Raw genomic sequence first — 16,007 nt, forward strand, 5'->3', positions numbered from 1 at the left:
CCTTCTCTGAGCCCCAGCTCTCCCCGGGGGGCTGACTGAGGGGCTGCTCCCCTCCCATTCTGCCCTGGATCCAAGAGAAGTCACCCTCTCTCAGAGCCCCTGTGTCACAGCCTTTGCCTCCCCAGGCTCTGTCTCCCTTTGCTTCCATTGCAGCCCTCCCCCGGGCCCCTCGGCACCCCCTCTGGGTGTATCTTCACACCTTGTGCCGTTCCTCGCCCTCCCCTCCCCAGCCTCCCTCACTGCCCCCTCCCTGGACCAGAAGCATTTCCCTTCTGCTCTGGTTGTCTCCCTGGAATCTTCCATCCACACCCTGTTCCTCTGTCTTCCCTTGGGTGCGGGTGAGGTCAGCCTGAGGCCTCCCACTTGTGGTCACCGTGCCTGTGTCTAGAAGCTTGCCCAGCATCCCATTTGGGAATGGGAGAATTCCAGCAGCATCCGGCTCTGACACACTGTCATCAGGTCCTGGACACTTGGGCTCTGCCACTGCCCCACAGCTCCAGGGTTCCCTAAGCCTGGGCTGAATTACCTAGGAGGCCCCCAGCAGACGATTCCTCGAGATGGCATGGGAGGCTGGGAGTCCAGAGAGCTGGGGAGATGAGGCTGGCCACCAGCACCTGTGCAGCCACTTGCCTTTATGGTCCCTACAGACCGAGCTCCAGGGCCAGGCTCAGGAGGAAACGTGGTTCTCCTTAGCCATGATTGTCCAACACACCGTCCTTGGAGAGTTACTGAGAGGCCGAGAGAGGTTAAGTGAATATTTGGGGTTTAACCCCATCCCACATCTACTCAGCACTTTACAATTCACAAAATGCCTTTCAATACATTCCCTTCTCTCTTTCAGTCACTGTAGCCACCCTGCTTTGGTACCAGCAGTAACACGGACTGCTTAAGAATGTGAGCCACGAGTTAAAATCTCCTGGGACCTCCATGCCTCAGTTTCTTAATCTGTGAAATGGGGATAACAGTAGTATCTACCCAGGGTTACTGTGTGGATTAAGGGAAATAATCCTTGCGAACATTGAGAAGAGCACCTGGCGGATAGTAAGTGCTCAGCAAGTGTTCACTCTTAGGTTTGTCGCTGAGGACTTAGGAGGGGGAAGCTTGTGGCTGTTCTCACAGCCTTCTTTCCGAAGTGCTTTCCTTGCCTCTTTGCTCCTGTTGTGTTCTTCTTGCCTACAGCCCTGTGTCTCTTTTTGCCTTGCCCTGGAAGCCAAACACTCGGCAACACTTAGCCATTCCTTTGGCTGCCCTGAGCCACGCATCTGGTTCCCCCTCCAGCTTATCCCCCTGGGCCACCTCAGAGAGATGTCCCTTTTGGCCATGGGACTAAACTGCACCGTGGACAGTGGTCCTGTACGCTTGCTCTAGGGCTCCCGGTGCCACCAGAACCTTCTGAACTGGACCACATCCTTAAGGGCAGGCGGATGAAGTATTACTAGCCTTGTTTTTTTGTTGTTGTTGCTGTTGTTTCGTTTTTTGGCTGCATTGGGTCTTCTTTGCTGCGTGTGGGCTTTCTCTAGTTGCAGCGAGCAGGGGCTACTCCTCGTTGCGGTGTGCAGGCTTCTCATTGCCGTGGCTTCTCTTGTTGCAGAGCACGGGCTTTAGGCGCGTGGGCTCAGTAGTTGCGGCTCGCAGGCTCTAGAGCGCAGGCTCAGTAGTTGTGGTGCATGGGCTTAGCTGCTCCGCGGCATGTGGGATCTTCCCGGACCAGTGCGCGAACCCGTGTCCCCTGCATTGGCAGGTGGATTCTTAAATACTGCGCCACCAGGGAAGTCCACTAGCCTTGTTTTGCAGATGAAAAAATTGAGGTCTACGGAAATGAAGAGGTCATACGGACACACAGTGACAGAACCAAAACTCAATCTGCGTCTTTTGACTTCAGACCTAGTAACCTTTCCATTCTGTGACACCATTTGGTCTTTCTCTCAAGCAGATGATTCTTAGATGGTCTGGAAAGTCTTAGTAGATGTAATTGTAAGTGGAATCTGCATTTAAAAATACTTGCTGTGGTCCTGCACTCTGCCAGGCACTAGGCTTAGTTTGGGGCCTACAAAGATGACTAAGATGCATTTCCCACCTTCCTGATACAGCATCCCCACTGCCCAGAGCTGAGCTGCTGCCTCAGTTTCCATCATCTGCCTCCCTCATCCCCTGTGCTCCCGCTGGGGCTGAACCTTCCCCAGAACTCAGCCCACAGAGTAATGATAATTTTCCACTGCTTGAGTGCTGACCAGGTAGGTACTTTATTTACACGATCTCATTTGATTCTCACACTAAACTGAACTAGAGATTATTAACCTGTTTTACAGATAAAACTGAAGCCAAGTGAGAAGGAGATTTTCCCAACGAGACAGTGGTTCTGGGTCTGCTTACAAATTTGGGCTCTTCCCAGTGTACCACATGGGACCCCCCTGGGCCCTGGCATCCTGCCTGCCGCTCAGGCTCTTCCCCCAGAACCTCCGGCCAGCCGGAGGCTGGGCGTCCGCTCAGAAGGCAGCCGAAGCCACAGCTGCGGCCTCGCCTCCTGTGCCCAGGGCATGTACCGAGTTGCACATGCTGGTACAGCCCTCGCCCGGGCTGTACCTGGCCTTTGGCTCTACCTCCCAAGCACTGTTCACAAACGGCCTCTGCCCTGTGCAGGCCAGCCTCAGTGGCAAAGCCAGTGTCCCCGCCCTCCGGTCTAATTTCCTCCTTTGCCTCCTCAAGGCATCATTCTCAGGCAGCCCCTCCCCACGTAGTGTCACGCGGGGCACCAGGGGCCCCAGCTGGACATTTTTCCCCTTGGCAACCTCAGCAGAGAGAAGCCCTTCTCTCCCAGGAGTGCCACGAAGGCTGCAGGGTCACTGCTCATTGGTCTGATGGGCCCAACCCACATAACAGACCCATCCCCGACCTAATCCCTGTGCTCTGATTGGTCAGATCTTAGTCACATGTGCACCTGGAAAAGAGGATAGATCAGCAGCATCCCAACCGCATGGACTGAACACGGAGAAGCGGCAGCTTCAGAGGAAAACAGAGGCCGCGTTCCCTGAAGCTGGAGAGAGAGTCTGCCGGTGCGCACTACAAAAAGTAGCATGTCTTCTTAAGACTAGGTCACAAGACACATTTTAATTTTCATTAACAGTCATTCAAAGTTTACTACATCTATGGAAATCCAGAGATAAGTAAGGCACAGACCCTCGTTAAGCAGAATGAAAATTAAGGTGAAACAGAGGGAAGCAACAGAGCATGGTTGTGCATTCAAAGAAGTGACTCATTTTTATTGAGCGAAGGTTGCAATCCTGGTGGTCTTCATGGAGGACGTGGCATTTGAATGAGACCTTGAAAGAAAATTGAAACTAAAGTAATTATAGAAGTAGGGGAAGGACCCTCCAGGCAGAGGGAACAGCAGGGCAAGGACTGAGCTCTCGAAAGGGGAGGGCATATGTGAATATAATGCGATTAGGCTAAGGTGCTAGAGGGGTTTAGCCAGAGCTGAGACGCCTGCACTGGGAGCCTGTGTGCCCGAGACTGAGTGCATCTGAGGCAGTGAGGAGTGGCCTTGGCAGCTCATGACTCCTGCCGACAAAGAATTTTTGTCCGGCTTCGAGAAGATGCCCTTGAACAGAAACAAGCAGTTTCCCTGGGAGAACGTCCACCCTCACTGCCCTTGAAAGCAGGATTTGCCCCAGATTGCCCCTTGCTCAAGCTTCCTAATCTTTATTCTGTTTCCAGATGGGGGGAGTCTACTGGGAGCCCCAGGCCCCTGCCAAGTGCTCCATCTGTATTTAATCAATCCCTCCTCTGAAATCCAATCCGTCATAAATTCCAGCCTCACAATAAATGTGCCGAGAGGTCTGTAGGGACGGGCTTTTATAGTGAATGAGAAACAGAATCGCTGCCCAAACTATTGAACTGAGAACAATGGGGATCCGAAGGAGGTGCTGCAAGAGGGGCAAATATTGAAGGCTGAGTAGCAGAAGGGGAGCCCGCTGAGCCCCACCCGCCCGGGCCCGCTGTGCCCTCGGCTTGTCCTCAGCCTGGTCTCCTCGCCTTTATTAGCTCTTGGTAATGGATTTTATATCTGCTCAGTGTGACGGAGGAGTCTTGGCAAGCCTCAAAGACCTGCAGAGTTTCCTCCCGGCCCTCCAATGAGAAGCCGGCCGCCTCCGTCAGCCACGTAGGTGGCTCTCCAGCCAACATTTACTTTAGTGTCAAAAAGAAATTCCAGGCATGTTTGGAACAGATGCAGGGCCCACTAAGCCGTGGGGTCTTTGCGAGGACAATCTAGGCCGGACCTCGGGGTGTCAGCCTTCCCGTCAGTGTTGATCCTGTCGTCCTTGCCTGGGGAGGGCACGCTGGGGCCTGAGACCCAGGCGGCGGGCACTGCTGCAGCCCTGTGACCTGTGGCAGGCGTGGCGGAAGGCCACCTTGCCGTGGGAGATCACAGGGATGCGGGCTTAGCTCTGCCAACGCTTCTAATTAACTCACATAATCGTTCACAGGTTAGACATGAACATGCCCCAGACTCCCCACACTAACTCAGGGGGCCTGTCTCCCATCCACACAAAGGGATTGACGAAATAGGAGTTCTTGCTGTTTTAGTAAAAATCCCTTTAAAAATCTGGAAAAAGCTATGGGCCCTTTCCTCAGAAAACACACACACAGACACGAACACATGTACATACACATACATATACATGCGTACACACATGCACACATACACATATGTGCATGTATCTACACACACATACACACACCTGCAGTGTCATGTCACGGGGCTGGCAATCCCCAGATCCAGGCTGGCCTGGATGCCTGGTTAAGGAACCCTGAACTGAATGATTCTGGGGTCCGGCCTCTTCCCCTGTAATTCTTGTACCTAGAAGCCGTCTAGGTACAAGCTGTGCCCCCATCACAAAGCATTTTCTAACCTCTTACTCTGAGGTAGACAGAGGAGGGTTTATTACCCCCTTTTCTGCAGAGCAGGGACGGGTCTGATAGGAAATCAATAGTGAAAGTGGGGCTCATCAGCTCCACCACTGTTTCCTCTAACTTTTTTAGGCCATGCTCCCTTTTGATGCACAGAAAAAAATCTCATTTCCCCACCTCAGGAATTTCTAATAACTCATGGTGGGGAGGGGAGCAGAAATCTACTGAATCTCAGGCCAAGTTGTTAAATCTTACTCTCTATAGCTTGAAATATAATTTGAACTCTGAAAATCATAGTTGTGCTTAATTCCCAAGTATGAAATATTGTAACGTTGGAACATTTAAAACCATACAGCCTGCGGCAGCGTGGACTAAAAAGCACTATGGAAGAACTGACAGCCTCTCCATGTGGTTGTGCGGTTAATCCAGCCCCTTCCCAGAACTTTCCTGCTGGGGCCACACCAGGACCCTCGTGCACGGAGGATGCCAGTGCCAGATGACTCTAAACAGCAGACAACAGCACTCTCCTGAAGACTTTTGGAACCCTTAACTTTGGCAAGTCTTCAGGATTGAGTTTTTGGGGGATTGCAGGGGCTATGTCATCCATGAGATGACACAGCCCCCAATACCCGAGTGATTTGGAACTCACGATGCAGCCTTTCATGCACGACACTCCCAGTGCCCTTGGAATAGAGTCCTGGGAATGCAGGAGCCCACCTGCCATGGCGGGATTCTCAGAGCTCCCTCTCCCACTGCTGGAACCTGGGGCGTGCTCCCACGTCCCAGCCTTGGCCAATCAGGCCTGGCTTGAAGGAGTGGTGCAAAGATGAGGCTCCTCTAGAACCCACTCAGTGGTGGGGCTGTCCAAGGCGCAGGGAGTGACCCTCAGGCCAAATTGTTCTGCTACGAGGTGGCTGTTGGGCTTTACAGTTCTCTGCCCTCTGAGCTGCCTTTGTTCCTGTCTGCTCTCCAAGCCTGTCCCTGCAGCCTCAGTCCCGGCAGCCCGCCAATAAATTCCCTTTGGCTTAAGAGAGCCCGAGTCTGTGCCTGCTACAATAGGAAGCATCCGTGTTGCATGCACACCGTCTGGACCTTGTGTTACTTCTGCAAGCAAATGCTACCTGGGCACCAGCAACACCCCCGCTTCTCCTGGCAGGATGGGGTGGAGGGGGTCAAAGAGAGTAGAAAAGACTCCTTTCCACAAGCCAGCGACACTGCCTCCACCTCCACACGGGAGCGTGAGGAGAGAGCCCTGAGAGATGAACCTGGAGACCCTCTGCCACCAATGCCCTGTTTTTGACTCCCCGCTTCCCACCCCTAGTACCTGGGGCCCAGCTTCCCCATCTGTACAGTGAGGTGCTGGGTCAGCTGAGCTGGAGTTGGATGCGGTGAGTGGGGTCTGGAAGTCCTTCCAACTCCAGTCCTGAGTCCAGATATCCTTCAAACTGTCCAGCATCCTCAGAGGCATAGACGAGCAACCTCCCAGCCCCCACCCACCTAGGACTCACTCCCCTAGGACTCTGAGTCTGAAAACAAGCAGTGTCTTGACCCCTACCTGGCATCGGTCCTGTGGGTCACATTCTGGAGCACAAAACACCCTTCATCCCTCTCTCTCCCTTATACATTTCATGACCAAAAGTCAAGTCTTCCCGTGAATACTTTCCTTGTAGTCTTTGCCTTCCTGCCTTTAGAAATGGATTTGCATAAAATAACCAGAGGGCATTTCTACAACTGCCTCTTTATTCACCTGCAGCCCTTCCAGGCCAGGATGTTTCCTTGATTGACTGCTATCCTTCAGCCGGTAATTTAATTGGCACCTGCCCAGTGCAATGTCTCCCCCTGTGGTTTACTGGGAGCGGCTGGGCTCGGAAAGGGATGTTTCTGTCTTCGAGAAAGGCCTGGAGTCCCTGGAGCGTCCTTTCGCTCATCGAGTAATCTAGTATATCTTTAATAAGCGGAGTCAATTCACTTTCAAAACCCTTGTAAAATTCAGCCTTTTAGTCACTCTGACCTGAAGCATTCAAATTCCAATAAGAATAGATAGCCCCAGCAGCACCCACCCACGAGATCCGGCCAGGGGATGAGATCCGGCCAGGGGATACGGGCCGATAACCCCAGGAGGCCTCTGCCCAGGCCAAGGCCGCAGCATCTGTGCCCTGGAGACTCCTGCTGACTCAGCTTCTCCACCTGCCAGAGCATCTTGAATGTGGGCTTTGGAAAACCACGGGGTCAGAGCCCAGCGGAAGGGTTCTGGGAAACCTGTGTATCTAGTATAGACAGGGCAGGGCGGTGAGCTGTCTGAGGCTGTGCCTGGAGTTAGTGGCAGAGCCTCAGCATCTCAGTTTCCTGTGTCTTGCTTTTGTCTTATTTATTTCTTGTCTTCTTCTCTCTAGAGGTTAAGGTGAGAATCACAGACATCCTAGGGCTTGGGTTGGAATACTTGGTCCAACCACTTACTAGCTGTGTGACCTAAAGAAAGATACCTAGCCTCTCTGAGCCTCAGTTTCTTATCTGTGAAATGGGGACGGTTAGAATAATGCCTCCCTCATTATGTTGCTATAAGGATTAAATGAGGTAACACATGAAAAGTACTTAAAACATTTCCAGGTACATAGTAGTCACTCAGCAAATCTATTCCTGTGATTGTTGTTATTGTGTTGTTGTTACAGCTGGAGAGAAATAGAGCAGATGTGAAGAAGAGCTTCCCAGCTAGCCTAACAGAGAGAGCTGAAGGTTGTAGCAAAGTCTGGAGGCAGAAGGATGGACAGAATGACCCTTTCTCAGGGGTTCCCTCCCCCCAATGACTCTGTCTTGGCTTCTCTTCAGCAGCTGCCTGAGCCCCAGCAGTGTGGGGTCCTCTCTGGGGAGTTAAGACTAATACACTTTGAGATCTGTATCAGCAAGTACAGATGATGCCTCGGTGGAGAGGGCAGGGTGGGGCAGGTCTGCAGCGGGAGCTTATATCACACTCGGGCCATGGGGGCTGCCAGGGTTTATTCCTGTTGAATAGGAGGCCTTTCTCTGCTGACTTCAGCTCAGACTGCCCACCTTCTTCTCCATCCCCTCCTGGGGAGGCATGTGGTGGGTACCACTGTGCTCGGACCTGGAGGAGAGAGATGAAATTTGTATCACAGGCCGAGCTTCCTGCTCAACGAGGCTGCAGCTGCCCTGTTCTCTCCGTGGGAGACAGGGAGTGTGGAGTGTTCTGAGCGGATGGAGACTGGGCTGGAAGTCAGAACAATCGGGTTCTAAACTAGGACAAGGCCTTTCCCTGCTCTGGGCCTCGGTCTTAATATCCATCAAATGAGGGTATTGGCAGAACACTCTCTCTCTCTCTCTCTCTGTCTCTCTCTCTCTCTGTCTCTCTCTCTCTCTCTCTCTCTCTCTCTCTCTCTCTCTCTCGAGCAGCTTACTGATGCGGTGATTAGGGAAATCTGCGTATTCCCAACGGCCCTACGGTTCCAGTGCTGTGTATGTGCCCCAGAGAATCTCTGACACAGAAACCCAGGAAATGCAGGGGATGTTTGTTGCAGCAGCATCTGTAGCAGCGAAGAGCTGTGAAAACTAAATGCCCATCAAGAGGGGATGAGGAGATACAAGATGAGGTCCTATCACACTAGGAAACATTATCATCAAAAGGAACCCGCCAAATCTACAAATATCAGTATGAATAGATCTGAAAACAATATTAAAGGGGGGAAAGTAAGAAGCAGAACGGGCAGCCATGGTGCCATTATGTAATGTTTTAAATGCTTCCATGCAGGTATATAATGTTTAGGCTACACAGACAGGAGAAAGAGCTTCTGAAGCTAGATGGGAAAAGCACACAGCATTTGGAAGAGAGGAATGGACTGGGGGTGAGGACAAAAAGAGACCAAAAAAAAAAAAGACTCTGCTGAGACTGCTAGGAGATGCCATGAGCTGGTAATACTAAATCCTATTATATCCTATTAGGTGCATCTCGGGTTCAAACAAAAATAAAGAAATAAACAAAAATAATAGATAAAGATGGTTTGGGTCTAGATGATTCCCTCAGGACCTTCCAGCACTGCCATCCTGGTGCTCAGCCAGCATGGCCAGAGCTGGGACCTTGTAGGGGTCCAGAGCAAGGACCATGCCGAGTTGTGGAGCCTGAGCAAAGCAGTATCTGAAGAAAGGTGTACAAGAGCCCTAATAGGTGTAGATATTCTACTAGGTGCCGATAAAGTCTGTTACATAATCTATTTACATAATCTGCTTGTGATTTCCTGCCTCGTCAATACAGTTACATTAGTAATCAGGACCCACAGGCTGATCTATTGTTTCCTTAGTGCCTTATCATCTATACCTGTGTTTGCTTCTCTGCGTTCTGGAATCTGTCATAAACAAACAATGTCGTGTGGGGGGCCAGGGCAGGGGAGCAACGAGTCTGAGGTCGGAGCTTTGGTACATGCTTGTTTTGGGCCGCTGGCACTGATGCATGTTTGCAGGAGTGTAGACTCCAAGGACCACTCTTGCAGTGCGTTTTAGATTTTCAGCCAGTTCCTCATTTGTATTTGGTCTAAATATAACTTGAAGACAACTCGTCTTGCTTGAGGCCAATCTCAACAGTCTTGACATCAGACAAACGCAAAACACAGCTCCAACTGCAAGCGCTGAAGGAGGAGATAAATTGCTAACCCACTGGGCAGCCTCTTAAATCAGCTCGTCCCTTAGAGCAGTGGCCACATGTAGCTGCCTCCACCCAACCCCCTCTTTTCTTAAAAAATTCTCCGTTCAGCCTCTCCAGACCCTCTCTCCAAAATCCCATCTACCAGCACACCCCACTCGGAAGAACAGCGAAGCCAGCTAAACAGCAATTGATGAAATAAAATCTAAACTTGAGCCTCGGGTCATCTCAGCACTCAAGTAAAATCAGCGGAGGTCTTGTTCAACAGGTTCTGCAAGATGTCTCCAAGCATCTTTTGAAAATACTGAGGATGCAGGAATGTGAATGTCATCTAGATTTTGAGGCCCACCCTTGTGGGCATAGGGGGGGACCATGGTCTATGTAAAGGTAAAGCATTCAGCTTGGTCTACTAGGTTGGGGCGGGGGGGGGTTCTTTCCTGGCCAGGGGTTCTTACAGAGGGGTCTAGGACTCACCTAAGGGGTCATTTGTGTCGATCTTAAGGGAATCTTCCTGCCTCTGCATGAGATCACAAATGAGACCCTTGGTGACCCAGTGCCTCCTTCACAGAATCTGCTGTGAACGTGAGGCTGTGGTTATTAGTGTAACTGCTGGGAACGGGCCCTCGCCAGCAGGGACGGGGACAGGCAGGGTTCTAACCCTTCTTGAGGTTGAAAGTGGAAGCACGGACTAGATAAGCCACAGCTCCCAGCAAGGAGAAGAAGAAGAGCTCTAGATGCGAAGGCACATTCTACCCAGTGTTCCGGATGGTGGGCAGAAGTGGGGGGCAGCCTGGTGCGAGAAGACGATGGTGAGAACAAACCAGCCACTTCCAGCTGTTCTGGAAGGCTCCAAAGAAAAGCATCTATTCCTAGGGCTGCTTTTGTGATTGGGGGCGATACTCATGGCAGTGGACAACCCCTAAGTTTCTTTAAAGTGTGGGAACCAGCGAGGAGGGGCCCAGAAGGCTAGAGCCAGGGCAGGAGACACTGCAGGGAGGGGAGGCGTTTCCAGCAGCTCGGGTGAGAGAGACCCACGTGACCCCGGCAGAGGCACTGGCACCTTTGCTGCCGGGCTCGAGCTGGCCCTAGTCCTGCCCCAGGCCTCCTTCTGCTGGCGTCCATCAGCAGAGGACAGGGGTAGGTCACTTAACCAGCCCACTGTCCTGCTCCTGACTTCGGTGCAAGTCACCATCAGAGGGTTGGACAGCGGCTACGCCAGGCCCAGCAGGCACTGCAATACCGAACTCCACCGGTTGCAACGTGTCCAAAAAGGAAATGAGTGTAACCTGGCGTGGCTGCCTTTCCACGGGGCCACGTTGGCTCCTGATGACGGTCACTTACCTCTCCCAGTGCCTGGACACCACCTGCCCAGGATGGATACCCAGGCCTTGGGTCTGCATTGTGGACGAGTCACCCCAGCCATGTCCCTCTCTGCACCCACCTGGACCTCTTCGCTCCATCCACACCTGTGTTCACACTCTCCTGGGGAACAGGTAGCATTGGCCTCTGCACTGTTTTCCCAGTTCTCCAGGCTGGAGTGCTTGGCTGGGCCTGGGGGGCAACGGGCTACTCCAGAGGCGGAAGCTGAACAGACTGTGGGCAGAGGAAAGGGTCTGGGCAGCGGGTCCCAGAGGAAAGATCCTGTCTGGAACCCTGACCCCGTCTCTCAGTCACAGAGCTGGGAGGCCCAGGAAGCACCGGCTGACTCTGGCTTCTCTCTCCTGCAGGCAGCTGAGGTCAGCGTCTCTAAATTGCTAGTTATTCCTTTCTTCAATTAAGGACAATTCTTCTGACGCAGGAAGTTAACTCCCAGCAGTTAATCTAATGGCCTTGAGTCCTGATGTGCTTGCTCTATCTGCAGGCAGGGCCAGAACTTCCTTGGTAGCAGGTCACAGCCCACATTCAGGAGCTGCCCTGGGGGGCCAGGGCCCCATAGTCCCCGTTGGACTCCAGATCCACACGGCAGCACTGATCTTCAGACAGGGACTGGGGCTGCGGTGGACGTCCAAAGTGGAGAAGCCACGGATGGATCCCGGAAGTGGGTTGTCACGTGGCAAGCCTCCTCCATCTCTGGCCCACTGTCTTCTCATCTGAGAAATGGGGGCGGCGTGGAGGAGGGTCTGGCTAGATGATTTCTGTAACTCCCATCAACTCGGCATCTCCCCTTACCTGCCCCACCCACCCCCTCCCAAGGGTTTGTGGTGACTGGACAGAGAGGTGGGAGGGGTCTCAGTGCCCACCTCCGGGAGCATCTTCCCTGAGCAGGATGTGTTTGCCTATGAAATACACACACGCACGCGCGCGCAGTGCTGCCTGGACGTAGGGCCCCTGCCAGACTGTGGTCAACTGCTGCCGCTGTGAGCCAAGGGCCCCAGGAGGTGCTCAGGCCCGGGTGTGTCCCCTCTGAGGCTGCTTTATTGTTCCTCTGTGACAACTCACACCCACAGACCAGGTGGCCGAACCTGGACATTATCCAGGCAGTCAGGTCTCTGACTGTGCCCTGCCTGCAGGGAAGGGTGAGAACCAGGCCCAAGGGATAGCACATAGGCTCTAAATTTATCCTGCATAACCACAAGCACCGAACTTTCTCAGCCTCCCTTTCCTTTTGTGTAAACTGGGGATAATACAAGACATCCGAGGGTATTATGTACCGAGCGCCTGAGGGTTAAAAGACATGATATATGTAAAGCCCCGAGCATACTGCGGGTCCACTCATGCCGTCCCTGCCTCCACCATGCCCGAGTAATGGGGAAAGGCTGCAGGGATTCACTCACACACTCCCAGCTGGTGACGGATGGCACACACCGGCCAAGAACTCTGGCTTCAACCTCGGAGCTTCTGAAATTTTGTCTATCGGTCAGCCCTGCTGTCTGGTTCTGGGATCCAGAACTCTGGGGACTGAGGGGTTCCCTGGGATGTGGGACTTTCAGTGCTAAAACCAGGAGTCTCTGGCAAACCAGGATGGTTGGTCCCTCTTGATGAAGCCACACTAGGGAGTTTAGACAGAGGGCCCTTGGTTTTGTTGAGTGAGGCCCCAGAAGGACCCACAGGTGGGTCATCTGAGGTGCAGATTTCAGCTCAAATGAGGGGAAACCTTCTCACGGTCAGCAGTGTCCAAAGGTGGAAGAACTCTTGCTTGAGGTACTGAGCTCCCTGTCCTTGGATGTAATAAACCAGGAGCTGAAGGGCCACTTGATGGGGATCTGGTGGATGGAGACAAAGCCCTGGGGGGTGGGGTGCTGGGCTAAATGCCCACTGAGGACCCTTTCAGCACCATATGTGCCCCGTTTCCATAGAGGGGCTAATGGGACCCTGGAGTCGGGACACTGGCTACCCTAAGGGTGGAATTATCCTTTTCCCTGGAAGGCGGGTGTGGGACAGCGTGTGTGGGGTGCCTGGCTACAGACGGTAACTGGGCTTTACCCCTTCCCAGTTCCTCAGAAGGAAGCAGAGGGCATCTTCTCAAGGGATGGTTTGGTGGGAATTGAAAGGTCATCTGAGAGCAGATAGCCCCTAGCCCTTTCCAGCAGCAGAGCCAGGCAACCGGCTTTGGGGATGTTGGGAGCTGCCAAAGGCTGGGCAGACATCTGCTGGACCCACCGACCTGGCCCAGCCTTGAGCTAGGGAGAGGACTGCTCTCCCCTGGGGCCGCCCATCTGGCTGGCCTTCTCCCGCCCCCTGCTGGGGCTGGGCTGTGGATCCCCGGCCTCCACCAGGCAGAAGCCACAACCCCGGTCTCCCCGGCCTCCGCTGGGCCTGTTCACCAGGACGTCTGCGTCCCAGGTGTGGGAAGCAAAGGGGGCTACTGCTCACAGCTAGGCTCCTGGCCTCCCCAGACTGCTCCAGCCTGGAATCCCAGGTGGGCTTTACGTGTATTTTACAAGTTCCTTTAGAACTAAGGGCACAGAAATCCCTTCCCCTCTGAAGCTAGTTCAGGTCCAGGTTGTGGATCCTAGAAATGACAGCCTGGAGTTGGCGCTGATGGAGGGGTCCACCTCTTGCCTCTGACCCCTGGAGACACCTCCCTCTTGGCTTCGCGGGAGCCTCCCGTTGCCCGTCCTTCCTTTCTCTGTCTCCTCTCTGCTCTCTGTTACTCTCCAGGTGCCAGGATCTCGAATCTCCTCCGAATTTCTCTCCCCCTCTCCCCGTCGGTGTTTCGGCCCCAGGGCTGTCTCTAGCGCCCGGTCTCAGTGGCTCTCGCCCCCGACTCGCGGTCCGCGTGCGCATCTCCGCCCGGACCGCAGCGCCTCCGCGTCTCTGCGCCCGTCCGGGGCTCGGAGCGGACCGTTTCGGAGCGGCGGCCGCGGCCCCGGGCAGGGGTGCGGGCCCGCGGGGGCGGCGTTGGGCGCCTTCCTCCGTCAGTCCCTCCCCGGCGGCGCGGGGGGGCCGGCGCGGCCGCCGCTCGGCGCCTTTAAGGGAGCGGGAGGGAGCGGCGAGGCGGCGGCGGCTGCGGTGGCGGCGGCCGCGGCGAGCGGGGCGGGGGCGCGGGGCGCGGCGCTCGGAGTCCGCTCGCGGCCGGAGGCGGCTGGGCGGCCGGGGCCGGGCTGGGAGCCGCGAGGAGAGCGGGCAGCGCCGCCGGAGCCCGCCGCCCGGGCCATGGCCAAGGCGGGCCGTGCAGGTGAGGGCGGGCGCCGGGAGGGCTGGGCCGCCGGCGGGGGGAGGGACCCGCGCGTCTCGAGGGGGGGCCGCCGGCCCAGGTGAGCCCCCGGCGCAGGTGGGCGGAGGTTCCGGGCGGGCTGAGGGGGCGGCGGCGCGGCGGGCCCCCGGGAGCGTGGAGAGGGGGCTCCGCGCGCCCCGCGCCCTTCCTGCGCCCCCGGTCACCTCGTGGGACACCGCGTCCCCTCGCCGCGGCCCCGCCGGAAAGGGCCAGGTCTGCGGCGCCTCTGCCCAGCCCGGCGGTGGGGAGCGATCGCCGCCCTCCCGAGGCCCTGGGCAGAGCCGGGCGCGGGGACCGAAGGCGAGGTCCCGCGGCCGCCTCGCCATCCCACGCCCCCCAGCGCCAACCAGGACGCGCCCCCTTGTCCGGCCGCTCGCTCTATCCAGGACGCGACAACCCCCCCCCCCGCCCCCAGCTCAGTCAGGAGACCCAGATTTCTTCTGGGGAAGGAGGGGTGCCCCGCTCCGCACCGGCTAGTGAGCCGTTCCCCCCCTCCCCCCTCCCGGACCCTGGGAGGCAGAGCCTCAGGTGCGGAGGTCTGAAGCGGGGCCTCTTCTGGGGTCCCCAGGGCTCTGCCCTCCCCCAGACACAGGCCGTGTGGCCCGTGATGTGAGGGAGTGGGCGTTAGTCATTCGTTCATTCATTCAGCCAGACGTTCATTCACCAACATCTGCTTTGTGCCAGGCCCCGAGCTGGGCACTGGGACCAGGAGGTGGTGGAGACTCTGCTCCTGTTTGCACTCTCTGGGCCCATGGTGCCTTGGGAGGGTGGCGGAACGACGGTGGCTGCAAGCCTGGACACAGCAGGGCTGGCTTGGGAGGCTGGCATGTGTAAATCCACCGTGAACTCACACCCAGCCTGTGACGTTGGCAGGTGCCATGCCATCCCCTTGGACTCGGCATTGGTCTGGCACGAACCCCACCCTCTACCCACCAGCGATGACAGTGATGGCATGAGTGTGAGTTCGCCCCTGCACACACTTGGGCTGGATACCGCTGGGCTGTGTGTAAATCCACTGCTACCCCACAAATGCTGCCCTGACCAAGGGCCGGGTCTGATGCCCCTGTACATATGCTGGGTGTGTGATTTGGATGCCTGAGAATACACTCCCGTTCTGTCCCTGAGGAGTCCCCTTGGGGTGGGGCTGGTTGTGTGAGACACAGCAAGTACGGAACACATCTAAGCACCCCCTTTCTCACTTCCCTCCCCTTTCCCCCCCCCCAGGCGGCTGGGAAAGGCTGTCTCGCTGGGTCCTTACCCACCCCCGCTCCTCCCATAGGGCACATGGCAGGGTGTGTGTCCCGCCCACTGCCCCCGCGCCTCTGCTGCCTGTGTGTGTGCAAGTGCATGCACACCCCTTGCACAGATCACCTGCCCAAGCACTGTCATCACAACAGCAGTTAACAATTGCTGCTTGTCCGAGGTACCAGGCAATGTGCACAGCCATGCCGGGAGGCAGGAAGTGTTACTCTTCCCTTTTTAAAACATCTGGAAACAGGTACTCGGAGAAATAGCTCCCTCCAGGTGGCCCAGAGGGTCTGGGCAGAGCCTAGATGTAGACCCAGGCTGTAAGGACTCCGAGTACTAGATTTTCTCCATTGCTACCCTCGTAGGTTGCCCCCCTCACAGAACAAAGATGCGGTTCCAGCCTCTCCACCTTGGTCTGTGGGTCCTTTGGTCTCTAGACTGAGAGTCCGTGGGAATTCGTTCCAGTGACGGGTGAAAAACTGCTCTGCTTCGAGCATCAGTGCCTGGTGTCTTAACATTTTGTCTTTCCTGCTGCAGTTTCGTGCT

General features: G+C 55.4%; 1 protein-coding gene and 1 long non-coding RNA gene across 4 annotated transcripts in view; one reads left to right on the plus strand and one right to left on the minus strand.

Annotated features, from left to right (window-relative positions):
* Positions 1–3,088: 3,088 nt before the first annotated feature.
* LOC309651324 lies at positions 3,089–11,847 on the minus strand. 2 transcript variants are annotated; one of them, XR_014258001.1, is made up of 3 exons: positions 10,998–11,847; positions 6,233–8,011; positions 3,089–3,320 (listed from the first exon to the last, which is right to left on the minus strand). It is a non-coding gene; the product is annotated as an uncharacterized lncRNA (long non-coding RNA). The 2 variants fall into 2 exon arrangements; XR_014258002.1 differs by having other exon boundaries at positions 7,957–8,011; positions 10,998–11,834.
* The window catches only part of PITPNM3 (PITPNM family member 3), a 93,205-nt gene continuing 89,045 nt past the window's right edge, over positions 11,848–16,007 (plus strand). The window contains exon 1 of one of the 2 annotated variants that reach the window (XM_082443829.1): positions 11,848–13,415. Coding sequence is in view for 1 of the 2 variants with exons in the window: in XM_082443826.1 (XP_082299952.1) it covers positions 14,153–14,174 (22 nt within the window). In the remaining variant the exon portion in view is untranslated. Of the gene's footprint in view, positions 13,416–14,072; positions 14,175–16,007 lie in introns of those variants that run through there. The other variant, XM_082443826.1, reaches the window with a different exon arrangement.

The sequence above is a fragment of the Balaenoptera physalus genome, assembly GCF_965194825.1.
Source record: "Balaenoptera physalus genome assembly, chromosome: 20".
Classification (NCBI taxonomy): domain Eukaryota; kingdom Metazoa; phylum Chordata; class Mammalia; order Artiodactyla; family Balaenopteridae; genus Balaenoptera; species Balaenoptera physalus.